This window comes from Uloborus diversus, chromosome 5 (assembly GCF_026930045.1).
Source record: "Uloborus diversus isolate 005 chromosome 5, Udiv.v.3.1, whole genome shotgun sequence".
Lineage (NCBI taxonomy): Eukaryota > Metazoa > Arthropoda > Arachnida > Araneae > Uloboridae > Uloborus > Uloborus diversus.
In genome coordinates this window covers 77,052,801-77,079,641 of record NC_072735.1, presented here as the reverse complement: position 1 = coordinate 77,079,641, position 26,841 = coordinate 77,052,801, and the positions used below count along the sequence as shown (strand labels likewise).

The following is a 26,841-nucleotide window of genomic DNA, read 5'->3' as shown; positions in this document are numbered from 1 at the left end:
TGTCCGGACATGGGTCCGAACACGTAATCTCCTGGTTACGAAGAGAACGCTCTGCCGATCAAGCTACTCAGCTCTGTCGGTTATGGCGCAAATTAAAGTTATAAGTTTGACCGAAAACCTTATTCTGGTTCTTTAAAACAGGTTTTTCGGTTAAAAGAAACAATTTTTAGACCTTGGGTCTATTTTTCGTCAGTAGCCAGCACCATAAGCTATAAAATTAGCCGTAAATCAAAGAAATCGATCAAGAATTGAGGGAAATTTGGCGTAGAAACCAAAAACAGGCTACAGAAATAATATATAAGGATACTACAATTGTTTTAAGCAATAATTTTATTAAACAAGCCATGCTTTTTCAATAAAAGTATTACTAAGTGTTTGTGACACCTTAAAATACTTCGAGATAAATAATGTAAGTCTAATTCATGTCTAAGTGTTTCTTCGAAAAAAGTTATTGTGTACAAAATTTATCAGAATCTTAAGAAAAACGTGTGTTAAGTTGTTAGACTTGCATCAATTTTCATTTATCTGCTTCAATGTTCTCAAAACCAGCCTTAACAAAACTTCGTGCTTCTGTTTCTTAAATTTTTTGCTGCTGCTAAAAGTCCCATGGCTTTTAGTTATCCTTTTTATCTTTTTTTTGCCACCCCCCCCCCCTTGTAAGCCCCAATTGCCGCCACTGGTGTGCTGGATAATAGATGTTGTGAGCATGATGCTAGGATGTTGTGGCCTGGAAGCTGGAGGCTGTGCGTTGAAGGCCGGATGCTGTGTGTTGGATACTGTTTTGGCTAAAGAGAATTGAGTAAAGTTGAGAGGGTCGGGTGTAAACAAAGTCGATTCCGGGAGACATGGACGAATACGCGAAGTTGGAGAAGCCACCGTCACCACCGACCAAGTTTGAAGTGGCACAAAATTAACCAACATGGTCAAACTTACCCTGAATGACTGATGCTATTTCCTAATAAAATACTAATGTTAAGTTAAACATTGAAAAAAAAAAAGCCAGACTCAAATTGCCTTATGTCATATTAAGAGCAATCTTGCTGGCCAGAACACATATGGAATACAAAATATTTGAATTTTTAAATCAAGAATCAAGAGAGAAAATGTAAAATCTTTTCAGTCTTGATCATGTTAACAAGTATTTTATTTGTTAAAAAATAGAAAATATGGCACCAAATAAAAATTTTAAATCACTGAGTTTCTTCTCTTTTTTTTTCCAATGGAGAAATCGTTACCAATCACGTAAATAAAGGCATAAAAATGTATTTAAAAGTCACTTCGAAGGCCATAATTTTAGTTCTGTCTAATTTGAAAGTTTTAAAGAAATTTCATCAGATGCTGAAAAATTCGGTTATTTCCTTCGTTACTAATATTTTAAATGTGTGAGTAAATTTTCATCAATAAAATTGTGAAAGCTGCCAACTTTCACGGTTTTTGATTAAAATATTTTTGGGAGCTATAATGATAAGATCTAGCTAAGAACATTCCAAACCAGTCTCATTTCAAACATTTTAAAAGATTAATCAAAATCGATTCAACTGTTTAAGAACTACGATGCCACACAAATATACACAAATACACCTCAAACTTATAACACCATAATTTTTTTGAGTAGGTAGCAAAAGGGGAAAAAAAGCGGTTGGGTAACGGCACCAGTAACAGACAATCGTAAGTTTGGATTTAAATAATAATAATTTTAGGCGGGTAAAATTGGTGTTTCTGCGACCCATAAATAAGGTGTAATCATCTAGTGTTATCAGAGTCAAATTTATGAACCAGTTGGTATTTAAGTGGTGGAAGGTTATGAACAACTACCGCGAGAACTGCCGGTGTTTCATGTTCATTTGAATTTAATGAGGTTTTAGATCTAAAAATTATGAACTTTTGCACATTTTGGAAGTGAAAAGGGAAATTCTGCACATTACTTATCCTTTCCTTGTCTTATCTGTTACTGGGTATCATCAGAATTGTCGGTGTCTGTTACTGGGAGTCGGACCTTTTTTCGAAACCGACCAAGTAAAAATAGAACTAACTAATTCAGAGGAGCCAGAAGCAGCCAAACGTTTGATGAGATGTAGTTGCATGAAAGAAAAAGAGTTTGGAAAGTCTAAATACATTAAAAGGCTCAGAAAATTGAGTTAACCTGAGAGCGATATCTTTAGCACGTCTGTTACTGGTGCCGTTACCCTAGGACTACGTTTAAAAAGAAAATGACTTGAATCAACTAAATAATGTTACCAAATAAGAGTCGCTTCCTCCAGCGATGCTGAAGCCGAGTTCGTTTTTCTTGTCCTTCTTAAGAACGATTGTAGTTTCTACGAACTCCTGAATATTACTTAAAGCTGTAAAGAAAAACGAAGTTTATGCAATACATACTGTAACGATATTTCACACATGTAATGATATTTGTGCGAAAATAATTGTAAATTAAATCAAGAAAATATAAATTGATATGGAATAAACTGAAACGTAAGCATTTGCCAGACAGCTCGCTATCATCATTCAGATCAGGGGCAGTACATAAATGATGCATGCCTTGAGGAGGAGGAGGAGTTTATGAAATTAGGACAGTTAGTGGTAAAAAGGGGAGAGGAGGAGATAATGAAAAATAGAGGGACATTATTTATGGAGGGCCACAAAAAATAAATGTCAAGCTTTGTAATATCAGGTTCGTAATTCACAAAATAATGCTGTATAATGATTACTTAAAAGATTCACGTTCTTATTGACAAACCGGTGCTATTTTCTTTTTTTTTCTCCATGAAAAATTAGTTAGTTCATAAAAATATGTTTTTTATTAATTCATCATTACACGTAAGGAAATACTGCAGTGCGTAAAACTTTCAAAAAGAAAAAAAAAACTCATTAAAACATAATTGAGAATCTGCCATTAAAAAGGTAAAAAATTAAACGGATCGGTGAGGTATTGAAATTGCATTAAGAATTTACTAAAATGTTATTTTGCTGTAAACCCATGGCGATATTTAATAGTCGTCACGCACAATAAAAATATATGAGCCATAAAATGTTTTTGTGCGTAAAATATAAGAATGTCACTGCAGTTTGATGCGTAAAAGTTAAAAACAACTAAAAATCTATTAAAAAGATTCTTTAAACTATTTACAATGTCATTTATAAAACAGTTCTTTCACACCTGTGATTAAAAATCTTTCAACGACCCATAAAATTCCCATAAAATGACGCCAATATAAAAGAACCTTCGTATACTCTAACCGTAAAGGTGATCGTAAAATTTATAAAAATAGCCAGCAAGTCTCATAAAATAAATAATCAAGATTAAAAATCATAGCAAAATATGTCCGGAAGACATGAAGTACTTTGATAAATACACTTGAAAGCATATGGACATTATATTTTTTTTTATAATTACACATTTCGGGCATTTGTTTCTGCTGTGTATTTTAAGAAAAAAATTTTAGATCTATTTTCATTCAAAATATTTTATTTTTCACCCCATTTCTGACGTGGATCAAAGGCTTTAAATGACATTACAGTTAAAAACCAACCTAACGAGCAATTTAAAATGAATATAATGTTTATTATTTCTCAACTAGAAAATCATCCGTCTACATTTGAACGAAGCAATTGCCTGTTTGGTAATATTTTGATGGTTGAAATTTTAACCCTAACTCCAGTGGATTAATCCTAAACTCTAGTAGGTAGCGTTCATTGTTGACCACTTTTTCGTTTCTTCACTCTCCTAAAGATACAATCGTACCAGTAAAACAGTTAAGGGACCGGATATAGTTCAGCCTTGTCGAAATAAATCTCTGCATGGCAAACATTACCAAAAATTTTTATCAAAGTATAAATGACTTACGGAACTTTAGGTGCTTCAACAATGAAATAATGCCGTCATCTCTACATAGTATAAAATGAAGTCTCCAAAAAGCGTCTGTGTGTTTGAACTCGCAAAACTCGAGAACTACCCGGCCGATTTCGCTGAAATTTTCACGATTTGTTCCTTTAAGTCCTGAGAAGGTTTGCAGACCAGTTCAAAAACAATTCGATGAATAGTTCTTTTTTGATTCCAATTTAGGCCCAATTTTCAGACAAATTCCCGAATATGGGAGTGAAAAATTACTCGCAATTAGTAATATATACATATCGTTGGAAAGGGAAGAATATTCCGCGTTCTACGCAATTTGTTCCAATGCTAAAACTTAATTGTGGCAGGAGGTTTTTACGTTTTTAGCTCGAATTTTTTTAGGCTTAGCTGAAATTTAGGCACTACTTTCTTCATTAAAGTCATCAATAAAAAGTGAAGGAATTGTCCCACAGTTTTCTTTTTGACAGCATTCGAGAGAGCGGTTTTTTTTACTCCAGATTTATCTCGACCTAAGGTCGAAAGTTTAACCCTCTATCTCCATCAGAAAAAAAGTTACAAGCGAATTAAATGAAGTTCAAAAATCTGTTCTCTATTCAAGTTTTTAACCATTTTATTTTGCGTTTCCACGGTAACGCTTTTTGAATCCATTCCATCTTTCTCATTTTCAATTCTTAAACTTATTTTATTTTGTGTTTCCATGGTTACGCCTTTTAAATCCATCTTTCTCATTTTATTTTAATTTCTTAAAAGTATTTTGATATCTGTCATCATTGTTTGGAGGGGAAATTTTGCATGATGTTTTTTTTTCCTTTCTTTAAGCCTGATTGTTGAATATACGTCACTTGACACAATGGTTATTTTCAAGGTAGACCGGGCAAAGCCGGGCAACGCAACTAGTGCGTATTATAACGGTGCGAGTTTCATTGTTGGCATGTTGGTTGTTGATATGTCAGAGTATTACTCGACCAGTGATTTTGGCAATTATATATATATATATGAAGATTTTGACTAAATGTACAATAGTTTAGGAATGTATCTTCCGTTTAATACCATAAAAAATGCAATAAAACTACAAAAATTTGAGGGAGGCAGTTTAAAACAGGGAATTTTTATCTCTAAGTTGTTCCGAATGACTGTTTTGTCAATGAAATTCTTTTGACTCATCCTACGCACTCGTAGAAATTCTTGTATATATTTTTTCAGTTTAATAAGTAGAACTTTCAATACGAATCTTTCAATTTTCAAGCAAAGTATGCACATACGCCTGATTCGAAGGTAATAAGTAAAGACTCCAAAATCATCTAATCCAAATCTCACATGACTGATTACTATAAAAGTGCCACGTAATTCAAAGTTTGGAATTCCCATAAGTGAATTTTGCGTCACTATTCGATTATTGATCACAAGAATTCTATTAAACCTGGAACTAGGAATTTTGAGCTGGATATATGAAATGCTTGTTAGACGTGAGAGTAGGGCAGGCCAAGAGGGCACTTAATGTTGTGAGAGGATTTTCCTAACAATGCAGTTCACGGAGATGGCTAGGAATTTTGATCATTAGAACGCGTCCCCGGTTGTGAGCTTTATTAGAAAATGATTGTCTCATTGTCAAAATAAAGTTCAGATTTTTGTCGAAAATTCTTTAAAGTACAATTTTGAAAATATTTCTTAGTGAAATTTCTTTCAGAAAACATTTCGCTAAGTAGATGTCTTATTTTGATAGCAATGCTTCGCAGAAGAAACTTTTAGAGTTATGTGTGCTAGTATGTCTACTAATTATAAAAAGCTGTGTGTTGCTATGCCTATCTGTGTGATGGAGAAACTAAAATATCCTTATGGATGAAAAGACATCCGACAAAAACCAAGAGCAGATAAGCATGCAGCTTAAAAGATAAAAACAGCGAAATAGCCAAACACCAATGAGAAAATTATAAACCGATCAGGAACGGATATATGCAAGCAAAGGCCAAGAGCTTTCTCTTAGGTACAGAAATTCCAGAAAGAAAGAATTCAATTGGACAAAGATTAAGCCGAAGCTTAAACAAAAAGAAAATGTCAGTAACCGTGAACCGCAAGAAAAGAAAAGCTTGGAAGAAAAAACACCACGAAATAAAATAAACAGAAACAAAAATATTTGGAAAAAGGGAAAATGAAAAAAGGAAAAATATAATATTCATTAATCATCTTTTATACTTTTCTCGTTGGTGTTTGGCTAATCCGCTATTTTTATCTTTTAAGCAGCATGCTTATCTGCTCTTGGCTTTTGTCGGATGTCTTTCCATCCATAAGCTCATTACTTTTTGCACTCAAAAAGGCACTGTAACACCGAAACACGTGTCTGCTGTAATTCGCAATTTGCTTTTTTTCACGTTGTTTTTTCTTACTTTACTGTTAAGCACAAAGGTATTTATTTATCTTAAAATAACCTACTTAATACCATGAATTATCTTATGCACTTAACTCTGAAAATCCTCATATAAAAATAGCCAATGATCGAGTAACCAGCGAGTTTCAACGATGAAACTCGCGCCACAGCATGGTAATTTGATAATATGTTTTGGTAATGTTTAACATGCAGGGAAAGATTTTATTTTAACAAGGCTGAACTCGAGCAGGTATTTTAACTGTTTTACTGGTAAGACAGTGTCATTTCAAGGGAATTAAGAAACGAAAAAAATGGTCAACAATGAAAGCTACCTACCGAGTTTAGGATTAATCACTGGAGTTAGGGTTACAATTTCAACTGCCAAAATATCACTAAACAGGCAATGGCTTCGTTCAAATATAGAAGCAATTTTTACCTGTCATACCATAACGGGCGATTTTCTAGTAAATTAATGTTGTGCACTCAACTAATTTAAAATTATATCTAGACTGCGTGCACGGTCTTTCCCATCTACAGAAATTACAGACCTTGTTCCTTCCCTAGTGGTTGACATCCGTTCGTTTATGCGCTACCTCTTGTAGTGGGTAGTCACTGCTACTGAAGAATTGTGACGCTTAGTTTTCCGCCAGTTGTAAGCGCATAGGTTCTTACGATGAAAGACTGCACTAGGAATTTAACTCAGCCAAACGTCTTCGAGACAAATAAATACTCAAGGGATCTTTAACATGACGCATAGTCATGCGACATGGACGCTGACTATTTTCTGCAGCTGGAAAATCCACCGTCGTTGAGCATAATTGGCCAACGTCTAAGCGCTATGCCTCTCTGTGGGTTGCAAAATGATAAAGACATAAAAGTTTATTCCCCTGCATTTCCACAGGGTTGCAGAGTTAAGGAGAAATTGCATAACTCACTCGGATTCCGATTCCTTTACCCAAAATCAATTTGACTCCAGTTCTTCGCACTGTTTAAAAAAATCCTGAAATTTTACGGTAAAAGTTACTGGCATCCATTTTGCCAGTTACTTATACCGTAAAATCAAATTTTACTGCGAATCAAATTTTACTGATTTTTACCGTAAAATCAAATTTTACTGTAAAGTTTTACAGAAGAAAAAACGAGAGTACAAAAACACAAAATGCAAACAGTTGGGGCTCGATTTCGGGATCTACGTATTGAAAGGCGGCTTTACTCACCACCATGTAAGTTAGGACAAATCGAGTGAGAAGAAATACGGTGCTATGTGCTTCTCACTGTAAGTAACTTGGTGTATCAATTGGCTCTGCAATCGTTTTTTTGGGAGGGGTACAATGTACTGTAATTTTTTTCTGCACTGTAAACACTCAATTTTACAGTAATTTTTACCATAAAAATTTCCTGAATTTTTAACAGTGCAACTCCAACTCTCACAGCCTTGTCAGAGCTGCTAACCAAGGCCGACTGGAGCTGATAAGCCCCCCCCCCCCAGTCCGAGAAACCACGTGATCTTACGTCACGAAGAACGTCTGATTCGCCTTTCTTCAACGGTCGTTCCATCTTAGGTTTTTGTTGACATGACATATGCTTAGTGGTTTCTCGTTATTTCATTTGTGTACAAGAATGATTTAAACCTTTTTGACAAAAACAATAATCTTTCCTTCATTTTCATCAAAAAGAAATGTCTGACTGAACTTCGTGATATATGGATTCGAAAAAAACCGCGAAAAAACTTAGTTCTTCAGCTATGAGTGTTGTGTAAGAAAATCATTTCGCAAATGAAGACGCTATTAACTTTGACGATCTGCCTAATAAAGATGGAACTGCAACGAAAATTCGAAGATCAATTCCAAAGTTGAAAACTGGCGCTTATCCAAAAATATTCCAGAACTGTCCGAAATATTTAACAGAAAAGCAACTTCCATCAAGAATTAGCAGAGATGACAAATTGGAGACTATTGACAAAATAACTTTGGATAAATTCATGGCAAGTGAATAGGTAAACAATTTTGCTGACTTTTCTTCTGAAAATTTTCAAAAAATTTGTAATTTTGCATGCTTTGAAAATATCGTGTCATAAAAGGCAAAACGGAATTTATTTGTTTCTCTTTAGCTGCAACCAATTCCGTTTTCAAACAAATCAATAAAAGTTAGCACTGATCTAACAGTAAGTGTTGTTTTTAACCGACTACAAAAAGGAGGCGGTCATCAGTTCATACCGTATGTATGTTTTTTTTTTGTTTGTTCACTCATAGCGTCTCACCTAGTGAACCGATTTTGATGATTCTTTTTTTAATGGATAGGGGATGGCTCAATTTAGGTCCCATTACTTTGTTTGACCATAATTAGTCTTTAGAAAAAAAGTTATGGGCAAAAAACTGTAAATTTTATGCAATTTCCCTGTTAAATGATTGAAATGATATTGTAGGAAAGTTCGCACTTCTCATCCGTGAATAACGGTGGCTCAGTGGTAGAATTCGCGTCTCCCACACGAGCGACCCGGGTTCAAATCCCGACTAGGACAAAGTAAATTTTACTAAAATTTCGTTTCTACTGTTTCCCGTATTTTCTCGAATGTTCTATTAATTTCTGTATCTTTCCAAGTTTGGGAAGTTTCAGCACTTTCTCAAGTTGTATATAAGGAGATGTAACGTTCATTCGTGGTTCTGAATCCAGATCTCGAGTTGAGACTAACGAGTATTCGCTTCATTTGGCTTTCACATTGTCTTCGCTATCTTCATCTACGCGACAATATGAAACTCATTGTTATAGAAGTTTGGTGCCACATAACATTAATAGTAATTGTAATAATAATTTTGAATAAAGGCTTTTCTAAAACAATAGTGATATAGAGTCGAACTTCTTACTAGGTAACTTCTTACTTTTACTGAAATATCTACATTTACATTAAAAAGAATGAAGTAAAAAATTTTTGAAAAGAAAGTAGAACCGACTTCAAAATTGCTCTAAAAAGTGAAAAATAATTTTATTCTTTAAACACCATCGATAATACTTTTAAACATAATTTTTGAAGTTGCCGCAAAAACGATACATAAGATCATTCACAGCCATAACTCAACTACAACTATACATTTAACCAGGCATAGTTTCTTCACTACCACATACATTATGCATTGATAACAGCATATTTGAGCAACGATATAAATGTTTCGTTCCTTACTTTGGATGATTTTCTGAAAATAATATGAACGGAGCATGGTTACATTGAATTTTACTTTTTGCTTTTGCGCCAACTTCAAAAATTATGTTTAAAAGTATTATCGATGGTGTTTAAAGAATAAAATTATTTTTCACTTTTTAGAGCAATTTTGAAGTCGGTTCTATTTTCTTTTCAAATTTTTTTTTTATTAACACGCTTTTATTAGCTTTACCCATCAAATTTCGCCCACTTCCTGCGATCGGATTTTTTTGAAATTTGGCACACGACCTCAGACCCAATGACAAAGCAATATTCTATAATCAAATTAATTAATTAACTCGTTTAATTGTTAGTTTCCTCCAATTATAATCAATATTTTGGCATAAAGTCAACAATGTGAAAAAGGAAGAATTAAAAAAAAAAAAAAATGCTCGCAAAAATTATTTAAAAATATCTACAAAAACCTTTGATTTTTCTGCATCAGAAAAATTTTATTCCAATGTTCCAAGGTAATTAGAACATGAAATATAATTGTTTTTAACTAATTTCATGCTAAAATTTAGGTGAGCCTTCATTGAAAATTCATTGCTGATCAGACCATTGTTGAACGAAACTTTTATTCAAATGCATCTCAAATTTTCAAAGTAAAGCAGATATGATTTCCACACACATACACCCATATTTTTTCCTAAAACAAGTTAAACTAAAAAGAAGAAAATAAAGTAATAGTTTTAAAAACTAAAAAAACACGCTTTCGTAGCAAAATGAACTAAAAAGTGAAAAATAATCTATGGATGATAGTAGTTGACCAATCACTTAGTTTTAATGTAATACAAAAAAGCGTGGGGGGCTTTTTATCAGTTGTCTTGAATTTCTTCCATTTGTTGTTCATGCAAAAATGTAAATAGACAGCACCCCATGGGTTTTTTTTTTGTAATACATTAAAGTTAAGTGATTGGTCAACTACTATCATCCAAAGATTATTTTTCACTTTTTAGTTCATTTTGCTACGAAAGCGTGTTTTTTTTAGTTTTTTAAACTATTAGTTTTTGAAAACAAACTTGTTGAATATTCGACGTTTAAACACATATTAAAGCAAGAAAAATTGTTACTCTGTAGGGAATTAGAAAATATATTATCTTAATTTCTTAATCTTAGACAACGTTTTAAAAATGCATTTCATAGTTTCCTATGTACATAACTGAATATGCGTGTATATGTATGGAGATAGAGATAGCTGAACAGATAGAATGATATAGTTATTTATATCCCTTTCACCTGCATTATTCTACGCCATGTATTTAAAATTACTTTCACATTAGTAATTAAAATATGGTACGAGCAGTGTGTTCATACTTATTGCTTAAAAATGAAAAAAACATTTCGAAAAAATTGCACATTTGCTTGCAAAAAAATCTGAAACGATGTATATTCATGTGTATGTTTGTGCGTGTATTGATATGCATTAATATATATGTGTGTTTACATATATATCCACACCTGTGCGTATTGTATTTGTATGGGGAACACAGAGCGAAAGTCAGATCAGAGATGAAAAGCGAAACACTCTCAGACGATTCTCATGACGTCATTTCGGACTGAGGTGACCTGTGCTAACTCGGAGGGAAAATAACTGATTCCGACTCCTGTAATTTGAAGCATTTCACCCCAAATCCTTTATCCCAAAATCAGTGCAATTCAGACTCTACAGTCTTTTTTTTTTTTTTTTTTTGAGCAATCACATTGCTTATTTTTTTCATTTGATTGTTTTTGGCGTCCTTTGATTTTATTCACCCAATCCCCTCGCCTCCCTCTGCAGCACCGCCGCACAATGGTTCAAAACGACAAAAAAGCGGAAAAAATTCAATAACTTTGAATATTCTCAAAAAATGCTATGAAAAATTGTTGAAATTGTTGTATGGTAATATTTATCTTCCTGCTGGCTGATCGTATTCACTGCGGAACCCCAATTTTACGTCCCCAGAATCAACGTTTTCCCCGCGTTTTACGATTTTTATCATCAATTTCCAGTTTTTCCGTGTTTTAACAATATTAATTTAACCCGTATGAAAAGTACATTGGTTATGAATTTCCCGCATTTTACTTTTTCCCTTGGCAGTTAAAAAAAAGGAAAAAAAAGTTTTAAAATTAAGCAACGTGTTTCCTTCTGTGCATTTTTAAACATAATCCACTCTGTTAAAAGATAATCCATGAAAACAGAAATGCTACTGCTTCATCCGTAGAAAACCTTGTGGACCCTTCAGCTGCCAATGAAGATGAACAAGAAGAGGAAACACAACTCGTCTCTTCTTCTAATACTGTGTTTAAGAGCTTACTAATAGTGAAAGACTATTTTCTTTATCATAAAGACCAGGAAAAAACTTTGCAAAGTATTTCAATCCTGGATGAATTTAATAACTCATTATTACTGACTATTTTCAACCTAAACGCCCGGATTCGTAACTTAATATGTTAGAACGATCTAAATTGGTATGCACAATAATGTTCTTTTCGCAAAATATCGCGTTTTTACCTTTTTATAAGCCTCATCGTAGCAGCCTTTATTATTATTTTTGTTTCCTTATCTGATTTTTGCTTTCTATACATTTCTCATACTTTACGTTTTCCCATATTTTATGTATTTTATGTTTGATTCAGGCCACTGAAAAACGTGAAATCGGGGTTTCTCTGTAGTTCAAATTCATTTCTGTTTTTAGCGAAAAATATAAATTAAATCAGCTGTATGCCACACGCAAGGTTTATTTATTGCAATTGATACCGTCGAACAATATTTTCTGGCAATGTTGACAAACTGAGAACAGCTTTATACTAGAATGATTTCGAAAAGGAAATCAGAAATTTCAAACGTTTGATGATTTTCTAATTTCATTGAATGGTTACTTAACTTTTCATACAGAATTATGTGTGCGTTTTAAAAATTTCTTTCTCATATGTATCTTCTTTAAAGCCATACGAAATGGGTCCGAAAATTGTTATTTTCAGGTTACTATTGCATTGCATATAGAATAATGCTCAGCATTAAACCATAAGAACGTAAATCTTAAAGAAATCCTCTATATTTATTGATGAATGTTTCAAGAGCCCCAACTTTCGGAAATAGTAAACAAACGTTTTTAGGCTCTCCTGCAAATTACTGAAACTGTGACATACGTTAGTCTGGAGCATCTCAAGTTTGATGACCAATTTCTTTGATAAAAAAAGAAATTTAGCCCCGTCATAACGTTACGGGTTATTTTATATCTTACTACATTGGTGTTTGTAAATAGCGGAAATCAAACAAAACATCTGCCACGACCACAGTGGCAGGTGGTCGCAGCTAAAATGTTGTTGTTTATTTACAGGAAGTATTAAACTACTGATATATGTAAATTTTAGTTCACCGGAAGCCGCCGATAAAAGTATATTCCACAATATTTTTCATTATATTTTTTGGAAGATAATGGTTTTTTTTATTTCAGGTAGTTTTCAATTTTCATGAATTTTTTATTTTTAACTACGATGTAATATGCATCCTATACGTGTGAAAAAACAGTCAGAAATGACTTTTATTAAATTTTAGTCCTCCTTATTGAACGAATGAAATAAAACTGAAGTATAAGGCGTACGTCCGAAAAAAGTAAAAACATAATTGTTCAACAATCTTGGCTTATTTTTGTGAAAAAGGAATTCTTTTTCAAAAAACTCTTATGGAGTAAGTTATACAACTCAAGGGCTAAGTAATTACAGTATGAAATATTTTTTATCTTAAAACTTGAAAATGGCTATTTTTTCCGCCCTTGAACCACTGTGCGCCGTCGACCGGCCTCACGATGCTGCTCTTCTAGCGGAAACCCTCTCCAGGTTGCATCCATATCCTACACACACACCCACACGCACCTGCACACGTACAAATACACGCATATACACACACACGCACATACACAGATGCACGCACACACACTCATGCCTGTACACAGACACAAACACACACGTGATTGCGAAAAACATAATTTGAATTCCAGATGTCAAAATTCATATTAGTTTTCATTTTCATTTATTTATTTATTTTTTTTTTTGTACGTAATTAGCTGCGTTGTTTGGCATTACAAGGTCTACCACGAAAATGAAAGTGACGCATGTTCAACAAACAGGTCTAAATAAAAGAAAACAGAACAGTGCGAAATTTCCTGTCAACGTGTTAACGATAGTAATCTCTGGTAGTAAGACTCAAAAGTTTAAGGTTGGACTTGTTTGTATTTTTTTTAAGTCTAAAAACGCGGCGATTATTCTGAATAGGCGTTAGCATTTCGTTTCACAGATTTTCTGGCGTCTTCGCTCTTCCGCTCATAGGTGGACGAAAATCCCCTCATGTGAATTCCTGAACATCAGACTTATGTGCCAAATTTGTTAGCACAGATCCGACGGAAACTGAAATTTTTATAAAATAAACCCTCAATGAGGTTTTTCGCCTCTCATATAGGGGAAAAAACGTCCTATGGGAATTCCTGAGCATCAGAGACGACGACTTAGACAAAAGTCCAGCATTAACTGTAGACTTTTATAAGGAACAAACACACACAAATACATGAAGCCATTTAAATATGTATAGATAATAGTTTCATATGGTATTTTTTAATAATTAGTGTTAAATAAAAAGCACCCCGTCGTGAAAAAGAAAGAAAAAAAAAGAAAGAAGGAAGAAAGAATACCTTCTTGTAACTTTATCCAATAGAAAGGTTTAGCATTGTGAAAAAAGTTTGCAAATAATATTTTTTTTTAATTACTTTAAATCAAATTCTGATCAAACAAATAAGACATTCATAAAAAAAATAAACTTTTGAACTACTTTGATTTCTTTCTTTCTTTTTTTTTGCAGACATTGAAATTATTTCTCCTTTCAATACATTATGACATCCAAAACGAGAGAAAGTATTGTTCTTACTTCTTATGAGGAAAAAAGAAAGTCAGCTACCGGTGGTCACTTTTTATGCATTGCGATTGAGAAAATTAAAGAAAAATCCTTTCATCTGATTTGCATATAAATTTACTTAGATTTCTCGTAACAAAGGACATAAAATATTTACGAAGGAACACATTTGCATTTTATGCAAAACCTACAACGAGAAAATACGCAAATAAACGAAAAAATAAATTTCTTTTTTTTAAAAATCATTTCCGCTTGAATGGCAAAAAATAAATAGTTGAATAAAATGGTGGAATTTGAAACAGAAATGAATTTGCTTTGTTACTGTATATAATGCAAGGGTTCTCCTCCTTTTTCAACCCACGAACAGTGATTTAGAGTAACTTCGAGCAATACCAGTTAATTTTGCATTTAAGTTTAAAGAAAGACTAGAAGGCCCAGCACTGAACTCACGTTTTTAACCCGTTAGTGCATGAATATTTTAACACTTTAAAATATATGTAACTAGCGGTACCCGCACTGCTTTGCCCGTAGTATAAAAATTAAAAAGTCATTTGGTTCGCCTTTATTTTTACAAATAATGGATGATGAATTTCTCGCCAATAAGCTATGTTTATTTGCTCATCCACGTTATGGTAATTTGCTCGATAAAATGTTCTTAACAATGGAGTAGAAAAAAGAACAAAATCGAATTTTCGAAATATCGCTTCAAGGTGCTCACCCCTGTGCTACGAACTCACTTTGCGCCAGATTTTATAAAAATCAGCGAACGGTTTAGGCGTAATGCGCGTCACAGACAGAGATCAAGACTTTCAGCTTCATTATTAGTAAAGATATACCAGACAGTCCAGTTATCACACACATCCAGAGACTGCAGTTTCGTTCTTACTAAAACTCATCAGTTTAGAATAGTGAATATAAATTTACTAATTTAGGGATTGTTTAACATAGAGCTTTAACTGCAAAAACAACAAATAATTTACCATCATAGTCTAAAACATGAATAAAACTGAAAAATGCCGTAGTATTTAATTAGTAATAAAACTTATTCGTCAACGAATTAAAAAAAACAGTAAGCACTTTCGAGCGCACTAAACCGAAAAAAAATGTCTCACATTTTTCGTAATGTAACTTTTCCAAACAATAAAAAGAAAAATAATTGACAAGATTAAAATGCGAAGTGATTAACTAAAACGAAAAAGTACTTGAATATTAAGCATTAATATAAAGCATGAAAAATGTAGCAAAACCACGGTAAATCCTTTCCAATAATTGAATAAAACGAGATCATTCTTTTTTTGAAATTATTTCTTTCTTGTTCTTTTTTTTTTTGTTTGGAAAAAAAATGAATTCCAGCACTTTGCATTAAAAGACTGAAAACTCATTTCAAAAAGCAATCAAAACATCACGGAAGTTTAAACATATCGAATTCAAATTTAATTTTTTCGGTGCTAGAAAAACGAAAAATTGATTTAATCTTTGGCGAAAATAAAATTCTCCTGCTTCTGATTCCATTTGTTAGCACCACACATTTCTTCAATTCAAAAGTGGTCATCGATTTTGACTGACGTCGTTTTCATCTTACTTCGCAAGATATTTCGAAATATTTTGTGAAGTTTTCGGACAATGTTTGACAACACTGAAAACACACTAAATTTTACCGGAAATGGTTGATAGTGCAATTTTAATCTATTGTTGTGAAATTCATTTACTTCATACTTAAGTTCATTAGTATAATAAATATCCGTACATCTTAAAAATAATTAACAATTCCGCTTGTAGAGCCTAATTTGAATGAAGAAAACTAATATTTAGAAAACCAAACCTATTTTAGTTTTAAACTATTTATTATAAATTATCAGCATTTGCGAATACAAGAGAGGGTTCAGGGGGTCTGGACCGCTCCCATGGCCATTTAGTTTTCTAAATTGACTATAATCCTATGTATGTAGTTCGTAAAATAATTTTAAGCAAAGGTAACAGTAATTTCAGATTTAATAAATGAAAAAAATAAAAAAAATTTACTCTCTGTCGTCCCCTACAAAATCGAACTGTAGGGGAAATCTGGGTAAAGTGAATACAACGGGCAAAGCGAATGTTGCCTTAAACTCCCAAATTTTTCGTTGGCCGGCAGCCGCGTTGTCATAGTCGCCTGTTGACGCTCCGTGTGCGGCAGACACGTCGGGACGCATTCACGTCGCGCGGCGGCAGTGAACGCGGACAGAGTGTGTTTTTGGGAAAACAATATTATTTTACAGAGGTAATTATTTCGTTTATAACTATAATACTATTTGTGACATGTTCTTTGTAATAAATAGGATTTGATGCATGATTATGTAGCTTTCAACTACCCGTAGACGACGAATTTAGATGCTCTGGTGTTTTAGCAATTTGAGGCAACCTCAAAAAAAATGTAATTGACGGGCAAAGTGGATACCGTATTCACTTTGCCAGATCATGACAAGTTATACAGCTTTATGGAATTATGTACTTTATTGTTTTTTTTTCCATTGCAGAAGGTCAATATTGTATCAATATTTTAAAAAAGTCAACACCAGGATCCTGGAGTACAGAAAACATGCAGGACGCAATAAATGCGTGTTAGGCGGGAGAATCGATTAAAGGGATGGGAAAAAAAAATACGGGCTAACTTATGCTACACCATATCGACATATCAAAAGTGGAATTGCTTCTAAACCGTTAGGTCGATTCCGTCCTATATTCACGGATGATCAAGTAAAAAAAGTGGTGACTTATCTACAAGATATGGACCAAGTGTGTTTTGGCCTTACTCGGGATGAATTTATGAGTCTAGCAATTGAACATGCAAAACGCAACCATTCACAGTATCCTGAGAGCTGGGATAAACATAACAAAGCAAGAGAAGACTGGCTGTAATGATTTTTATCACGTCATACTAACTTGTGACTTTAACAACTCCACAATCGACGTATGTGGCGGGGACAAAAGGATTTAACCGAAATAATTTCGTTTGTAATAACTTCAATAATTAGCATTGCAGCAAAAATTATTTTTTGACTATGTTCCCTTAATTTTCGATGATTATTTTCTTTTCAATGTTGTTTCATGACAAATAATGTTGTTCATTTAGCCCTAGTACCGAATTCACTCAACCCGGGGTGCTGGGCAAAGTGGATATTAATGCCATTTTTGAAAACTGTACTGGATATCCAGTAGCTTAATTAACGTTAAAGACAACTGCTATTGCATTATGTAAGTTCATTAAATGAAGACTGATTATAAACATTTGTTTCTATTTCTCCAGTTAAAACTAAACGATAATGATCAAGAAAAAATCTTAAGGTATTTACGTTGCCGGTGTTTCCTATATTTAAATAAACATGAATTGTTCCAAAATGATGATTTTGCTTGGTATTTGTTATTCATAAATTTATTTTATTAACTAATGCTAAGTAATTCTTCAATACTTTTTTTTAATGATTTTTGTTCCAGACAATCAATAAATCAAAACAATATGTTTAGATGCGTGTTGGAATACGACATGAGAATGGTGGACCTTGCCCCTGGAAACCCCCCCCCCCCCCCCGCCTGTGTGCGCCACTGTTTTTCAGACTACTTAACCAGATATTTTTAATACCAGGTATTTTAATTTAGTTTTAAGGTATATTTATAAAAGTCCATATTGACTCTTTTTCTGAAAATATATGAGATCTAAAGAAAAGACAATCTGTGTATACATGTTTTATCATAAGAATACTTCCTTGGTAGATCTACACATTGGACCTCCGTGGTTTCTGCGGCAGAAGTTTCGATTTTTATGCTTTTTGAAGTGTTTAGTTAGCGGTTCTCTGTGTACGTAAAGCAGATAGGATTCTGGTTTTTTTTTAATTTAAAAAAGAGATCTTCGTACTGCATTCAGTAAGATAAATGATTCTTTGTGTATTGATTTGTTTACTACTTGTCTATGAAACTACAGCCTTAAAAGTATGTAGGAAAATCAGAGATAGCATGATATTTATGGTTAATTGCTAATATTAAGAGTTATAAAACATTCTTCACTAATTGTGAATGTATTTTTTTTTACTTATCTCAAAATTGTCTTGCAGGGCTAGACAATCCCCATGAATCCAAATATCTCTAAAAAGCCAAAAAACAACTGTGGGTTGCAAAGGACCTCATTCTTTGCAAATCCCAAGCAAACTAAAATGTAAGCAGGGGAAGATTCACCAGAAGAACACCAGTGACATTTCGGAAAGGTCTTATGACCCACACAAACCCCTTGAGGGCTCTATAGTATGTCCACTCAAAAATCTGTAGTTGGTGATCTGGTAGTATCTCTGTCCCACCAGACCACCTACTCCAATGTAATAAACGCTATTACAAATCTAATAAACGATCGTATGTACGACATTCACGGTTCACTGCGAATCTGAAAGAGCTAGTATGACATTGATGGTTTATTGAGAAAGGATGTTTACTTTGAAATTAAATTCGGCATTTCTTAAACAGAATTTGCAGTTGCGATGAAAGGTTAAAAAATAGATAGACACATTAACATACCCAACGTGTTTCAGACACGTGTTGCGAAATTTCAAGAAATCATTTTTCAATGTAAGAGAAATTAGCTTAAGAATGAAATTTGTTCTTGTTTCTTTAGTCATATTTATGTTCATTTTTTACTAATTTTTTCCTCTAAAAAGATTTTAAGCTCTGATTTCCAGGTCTTGAAATGTGTTTTCAGAATTTTTTGTAATTTGTGTTCCGATGGTTTTTTTTTTTTTTTTTTTGTAAGAGAAATTAGTCGACTTCAACACGTGAGTGGTTTTTTTTTTTTTTCATACACCACTTATACTGTACCACGTCGGGCTTCTTTAATCATGCAGTGTTTTTATTTTACTTAAAAAGTACAAATTGGATGCTATTCTTTTTATTAAGTCTTATTTATTTTTATTCTTTACTTCCTGCTTTAATAAAGCAGGAAGTCTGGATCTCTGTCTGAATGTCTGAAAGTCTGTGACGCGCATGGCGCCTATACCGTTCGGCCGACTTTCATGAAATTTGGCACAAAATTAGTTAGTAGCATGGGGATGTGCACTAGGGTGATTCAAAAAAAAATTTTTTTCAGCTAGAGTCCAAGACACCCCCCTATCTTTTTTGCACTTACTAATAGTATTATGCTGTAAAAGTTTTAGCTTCTTACTCATTTTTTAAGACGGTGCTCAATGACCCCTTAGTTTAATATCAGCCGTACCATAGAAAATGCCACAAATTGAGAAATATCTAATTTCCCCACCGGTTTTTTGTAAATAATTGTTTTATTGCAAAGTATATGCATATTTCTAGTGTATATTATAATATGTAGCATTGTTATTTCGGTTCGAAGCATTTTTAACCCCCCCTCCCCATACTATTGAATTTTGGGGGAGGGGGATGAGCACCCTCTTTCAGTTGAAATAGGAAGCTAAAATTCTTCCAGTATATTACTATGCACAAGTCTAAAAATATTGAGGGATGTCCCGTATCTAGGAGAAACTTTTTTTTTGCATGTATTTTTGAACTACTCTAGTGTGCACCTCGAAGCGAGTTTTCGAAAATTCGATTTTGTTCCTTTTCTATTCCAATTTTAAGAACATTTTACCGAGCAAATTATCATAACTTGAACGTGAAAATTATCGTAACGAGCAAATTACCATAACATGGGCGAGAAAGTCATCATTCATTATTTGTAAATGTACAGGAGAACCAAACGACCTTTTAATTTTCTACTACGGGCAAAGCCATGATGGTACCGCTAGTTAAGTTACAAAAAAAAATAAGTGCGCTTTGAAAGAATTCTAATAATTTGCCTTAAACACAAATTGAAATTGAAATTTCAGTGACAGCAATCACTGGACACACGAAAAATATTCTGTTTTGATTCCCAAAATAAATAGCGTACTGTACATATTTATCCTTCCTTGCGGCCTACTTTTCCATTACTCTCTCTCCCAATAACAAATCCTATCATTATTTCCGGTTTATGTTTAGAGAGCCCTTAGCGAAAGCTGATAGACATTATTCTTGGTTTAAAAAAAAGCATAGAAACATCCATGTCAAGTTTTTGTATTGCAGCTTTGATTGATGGCTAGAAATGTTCATTAGGAAAAAAACTTCTTCAAAAATAATTGCTTTATTTTTTGTAGCAGTAGTAATGCTGTGTTTTGGAAGGCGGATTATGAATGCTCGCTTCACTTCAAAAAAATGCAGAAGTAATTAATGAAACATCGAATTTCATTTTTTAAAGCAATGTGCTTCACGTTTCTTTAGCAAAACAAATCCACTGTTACTTTTTTTTTCTTTTTTAAAGATTCATAATAATATCATATTTTTTTTTATTTCATTAAGCTTTTTTCCCCCCCATGTCCATACAAAATGAAAAATTATTGCTTCAAATTAGCCATCAAAAGGATTTTTTAATCTGGAATTTGAGAAGTAGATATGTCACCAAAACGTTCGGGACTCATTAGCTTTCTTTGAACTTTGTTATTATGTGTAATTTTAATTGACCAAGTTTGTTGATTGAAAATATTATTAAAAGAGTAACATTTCTTTTAGTTTTATTGTTTACTTAATTCAATTGTTACATCTTATTTTATCTATTTATTTTTCTACTTTTTGTTCTTGAATGATTTTATGTATGCAATCTGATGTTAACAACTTAATTTTTGAAAAATATTAATAGAAGAGTAACATTTCTTTTCGTTTTATTGTTTAATTAATTCAATTGTTGACGTCTTATTTTATTTTTTTTTTTCACATTTTGCTATTGAATGATTTTATGTATGTAATCTGATGATAACAACTTAGTTTTTGAAAAATATATTATTTTCAAAATCAAATTTAATAGAAAGTCAAAAAGGGAAAATAATGTTGGTTCTATCAACGCCCCATAACATAAAATGGCTATCTCATTTGTTTCAACAAGTGAAATACCGATGCGTTGTAAAAATTAGGAAAACAGCGCTACCCAGCGGTCATCCAACGTATTCATTGCTATGGCGATGGATCAAATAATTTAAATGAAATTTTTAATTGGTTATTTTTTAAATTTAGCTACAGAAATTAACTTTTGTAAATTTAAACGCTATTAAATTCTAGCTAGTGGGCTCCCCCGCCTGCTCGTTTTGCGCACCGATCCCTATTCAGCACCTGCGACAGCTCGATCACCAATAGGCTCGATGGGGGAAACCGGTCACCTTCATTTGGCCAGGAAGTTTCTATGAATGTGCCGGTAGCTAATTTATCTTTTAATTTTCACCTTAATACAAGTCAGTAAAATATTTAAAGGGTTTTGAGCATGATTCCTAAACGTGAGATGCTGATTAGAAACCAACACGAATTGCATAAAGTATGCTGAAACATATTAAATATAGCAAACATTATCCTACTCACTAGTAGAGCAGAAGGTATAAAAACGGACACAGGTGTAAATATGAGTATCCCTCCCTGTTGGCTATGGGAGGTACTGCAGACTGGCGACGAGGACTGTAGACGGTGCCATTTAATTATAAAACATAGCAGAGAGCAGTTGGAAATACTCTTTCAAGTAGTGTGGTTGCAGCGTGAGTTATTGCACACATTGGTATTTTTCGGGACGCAAAAAGTTTAAGAGGTATATCGTTTCATTTTCATGTTCTTATATTCTTTCGCTCTCCGCAAAATATGACAAATTATAGCAGAATTTTTTCCAATGATTTTTGTACTATTTCTTTATACAAATGCAACTGAAACAGTACTGCGAGTGATATACATGTACATTTATAAGCATTGCAAAACGTTTGAATGCAAAACTCCAAGTTTTCTGGTACATTCTGTTGTGCTAAGCGCAAAAGTCGTATCTGCAGCTGAGCTAAAAATGAGTTTTTGATTTTTAAAATTTATCATAAAGCTTTAAATTTATACTAAGTACAATGTCTCATTTTTAAAGTATTCTTTTGATGCTGCAATTTTTTTCCCTTTGAAACTTCTAGTAATTTACTCCGTCACTGAAGCAAAAGTACATATTAAAATATTGACAGTTACGAATTAAATGGCAATGTTACTCTAAATCGATAAAAACTACCAGAAGGGATATATTTTAGAAAGTCACAATAAAAAGGTGATCAGTAATTAAAACATTGTTACATTTTTAAAGATTAAGTTTTCGTTCTGAAAAAGAAGAAGAAAAAAAAACTCATAAATTCCTCTCCAACCTCTTTTTTTCTTTTGTTTTGTTACAACCTCTAAGTGGAACGCAGTGATAATTAATTGTCAAAATCACAGTTCTTCCAGAAAATTGTAACAGCTGCAGTTAATTTTCTGTGTTCTCATTACTATTTTAGGATTAGAGTGTTTATCGTGATTGTTTTATTGTTTGTCATAAAAAACTTTGTGATTAAATTTCTTTTTCATAATGTCTTTGCCGAAAAACTGAGAGTTCTTTCTTTCTTCTTCTTTCTAAACTAGACGTTTTGAATGACTACAAAATATAATTATTTTAAAGTAACATACCAGTTTCAGAAAACACTCAAGAACTAATTAGCAAAAAATAATTGGTCCCATTTACACGCGTTTTCCTACACAAACCTGTAAATTACATTTATTTTAGAATTTCAGTACAAATATCAACTAAACTAAGCACCCAATTATTGAACAGAGACCTATTTGAATTATTTTACTATGAACTATTTTAATACCTAATTAAGTATAATTCATTAATTTTTAATAACTTTTTGAAGTTGGTGCCTCCTATAAACTACTACCTAAATTAACTGACCAAGTTAGTTTTCAGAGACTAATTTCGTGTTTAGTTAAATCAGTGTTCAATTCAGGATTCGGTGGGAAATCAGTTAGGTTGAAAGATTTAATTTACGTCAGATTTACTATAAAATCCTGAATATTTTATCTGTGTTTTCCTGCTATAATGGTTGCACTTTAGAGAAAACTTTATTTACGCACAGAACAATCATGTGCGTATAAGGTAGGTTGTCACTACTAATATGAGCTAGAGATAAACAGATGAAAAAGAAGTAATAAAAAATGAACTTAATATATAAGTTCATTAGACCACTTTGTTCGCTTTTCCAGAGAAACATAATACCACAAAACAACAGAAAGTAAATTATTCTAACTTTAAACTAAAAAGACAGTTGCAAAAGAAGAATTTAGATTTATCTTATTGAATATCCGGTTTTTATTATCGAAGTAAATTTCATTTGCTCGTTAGGTTGTTAAAATTAGGTAATTATTAAGATTACGAACCTGTATAAGGGTGTTTTATGTTAATTGTCTCTGAGCAACATATTGTTCAATTAGTTTTCTTTCTCCTTTTTTATTTTTTGGATACTAAGTTGTTTTGCATTCTGTGTCAGCGAAAACTTTTTCATTGATACGTAACACCGAAAGTTCTTATTCAGTTTGTCAAATGTACAATGGCGTACATGCAATATTATATTGAATTTCTGTACATGGATTACCGAAAAAAATTAACAATCGAGAGTTAAATAAATAATTCTTTGCTGAAAAGTAAAAGGAAATAAAACAACTTTAATAGGCACAATTTTGCAGGAAACAGTAGATACATGCTTCGAGGGAACCCTTTTTCAAGGTAAACAAGTGAGCTTATGAATGAAAAGACAATCAAAAAAGCAATTTTAATTTGACAATTCTATAAATAGTTTACTTTTAAACATATTATGTCGATAAAGAGTTTTGCTCTTTTGAAGATACAATGCAACAAACGTACCCCACTAGTAAATTTACTTTTGCCGCATCAGTAAATATAAAATAATATGCAAATATAATCGGCTTTTAATAATTATTTAAATCATATTCCATCTCCGTCTTCCTATAATTAATTTAGTTAGAGTAAACATTAAATTCTAGTATTATTTCCGATACTTAGTCAGGTTGTATCGAATTTCATTACGTTACTTCCTTTACAGTTCCAAACAATTTGTTTGTGTACAGAATATTCGAGTAACTTGATCCATGAATGCAATGGCGTATATCAACTTATTGAATACGTTCTGAGATAATTGAAATTTTACATTTACTGTTGTTTGACAATTTGCCACAAACTCTAATTTCATATTTGAATACAAAGAATAATGGTTAAACGTGCATATTTAACGTTAGATTGGATCTTGAAAACGAGATGTGATAAATTTGAAAACTTATTAATGTATTTTGTAGAACTTAGCAAATAGTATTCAATTCGAAGCATTCGACTCACTGCCACTAGAAATTGAATTTTGTCAAAGTAGTAGCATAATCATAGGATCACGTAATGAAGCACTTCAGTTTAAATAATAATTTAAGTTTGTAACAAAATTTGTTCGGTTGTGAATATCTATTTCCCTAAAATTTGACGCGTACGTAAAAAAACCGTTCAATTGATCATTTGATTCAAGTTCAAAGGTTTCTTTTACACCTTGACCAATCGGTTCTCATACAACACTTTGAAGCACGTTAAAAAAATTATAGGCGTTTTTTCTGTAGTCGCAATTCTTTTCGGGCAATTTAGCATAATATATTCCAAGGTTTAAAGTGTTTCATTAATTGTATTTTTCTTTACCTCAGATAAATGTTGAAATTTATAGAAATTATGATAAATAATTTCTTTAAATAAGAACAACCAGGTAAAATTTCCGTCAATTTGATGAAGAGAGGTTTTTTTTACGGAACTATCAGAAGATATAATGAGATGCCAATGATAGAAGAAGATTTGGTGCACCACGATCCCTTCAGAAAAAGACCCCGTGAAAAGGTTCCCAGCAGTGACATAAGAGAACGAAACGGACAAAATCTGCATAAAGCTTTGCACGTGAGCTTGAAATACCGAAGGGATCAATGTTAACTGAGATAAGACCTAGTTGTATAACTAATGGAAAAAGCAAAGTTAACGGAGTTTTAGGGTTCGATATAATGCAAAGGGAGGTAAGAGGTAAAGCTTTATTTGCGCGCTGGGAATGAGTTTCTGTTTTTAGAGAAGAAACTATTCATTTTACAGCAAAGTCTCAACCGTCAATATAATATAATATGATCAGAGTCTGTTGATAACATGCCTGAGAGCCAGTATTATGTTCCACGTCATCAAAACACTATGTCTGTGATAGTTTGGGAGGTTATTTTAAAAAGAGAAAAACTTTCGTTTATTTTCAATGAAAGGAGGGTAAAAAGCAATGCTCAATGTTATTACAACTAAGGTTTTGGAAAAGAGTTTACATACAAATGACCAGATTATGTATAGAGCGAAATACTGCTGCTTCCAACAACATGGTGCTCATTACCATACCGCATATCTGTTTCTGGCATGGCACAGGAGAAATTCAGCTGATATTTTGCCCAAGAACGGAGGTCACCTTGACATTCCCAATCTGAACTCACTTGATTAATTTATGTGGTTACGTATTATAGCAGTAAAGTCCCGAATTTCAGCAAATTCAAAAATGCAATTAAAAAGATAAAGCAGGAAATTGGTGAAGCATCCTCGGCAAGAACTATCTCCAGTTTGCCGAGAGGCAAACGTTTTGGCATCACGCGTTAGGTGGAATCAAGAAAAGCTAAAAATCTGGAAATCAATTATACTTGACTTAGTGGGCTTCACTTGTAACTCTACGATTTATAATATTTTCAAACAAGCTCCAGACTATTTTTGCTGCTTTCAAGCAGGTTGTAATATATTCATGTCGCTTTCAAGCACGCCAACAATAATATTGCTGTTTTCAAACTGGCTGAACAATATTCTTTCTGCTTTCAAGCAGGTTATATGACATTTGCACTGCTTTAGAGCAGGCTCTACAATATTCTTACCGCTTCCCCAGAACAAATATTGTTCAAAGACAATTCAAAAAAAGTAATTCCTTATGTAAACGGAAAAAATATTTTTATGTCTGAGAAGACAAAAAAACGTTATTATACTTTGATATAAAGTTAGAAAACTATACAAGATTTGAAAACATTTCTTCTACAACATACGGTATTACGCAGTACTGGAAATGGCGCAACAATATTGAACTCAAATTTGGTAGGAGATTCAAAGACGCGTATGTGCGAAAAACGAAAGTTTTTGAGATCTCTCGAGACTTAGGAAATATTCCAATCCTTTCAATGTGAGATCGAAAAATAAGAAATGACATTTTAGGTCTCCTAAAAAGCGTACTATTTTGGCATTGCTTACCATTTACAAAGCCTCTAAAAAAGGAAAAGCTTCGTTTTAAAAGCTGTATAACTCATATGTTTTTACATATTTTGCGCAAAAAGGGGAAATATAAACAGCGTGTGCGTTAGTTAAATGAATCGAAATGTGTTACACTCAAACCTGGTTTTGTGTGGTCATTGTGTGTGTGCGTGTGTGTTTATTTTTTATTTATTTATTTATTTATTTATTTATTTATTTTTTGCGGTACATGAAAATTGCACTTAGATTTTGACTTAATTGGTGGAATTATTTATAAAACAAGGGCGAGGTAGTATCTTTAAGTGATGACAGGGGCTCCTCAATGGTAGGTCACTGAGACCCCCCCCCCCACCAAACATTTAAT

At 32.8% G+C, this 26,841-nt stretch overlaps 1 protein-coding gene across 1 annotated transcript in view; it reads right to left on the bottom strand.

The window, feature by feature from the left end:
- The window catches only part of LOC129222720 (multiple PDZ domain protein-like), a 74,994-nt gene that overhangs the window by 36,155 nt on the left and 11,998 nt on the right, over window positions 1–26,841 (bottom strand). The window contains exon 2 of the mRNA XM_054857252.1: window positions 2,239–2,342. Coding sequence (XP_054713227.1) covers window positions 2,239–2,342 — 104 coding nt within the window. The remainder of the gene's footprint in view (window positions 1–2,238; window positions 2,343–26,841) is intronic.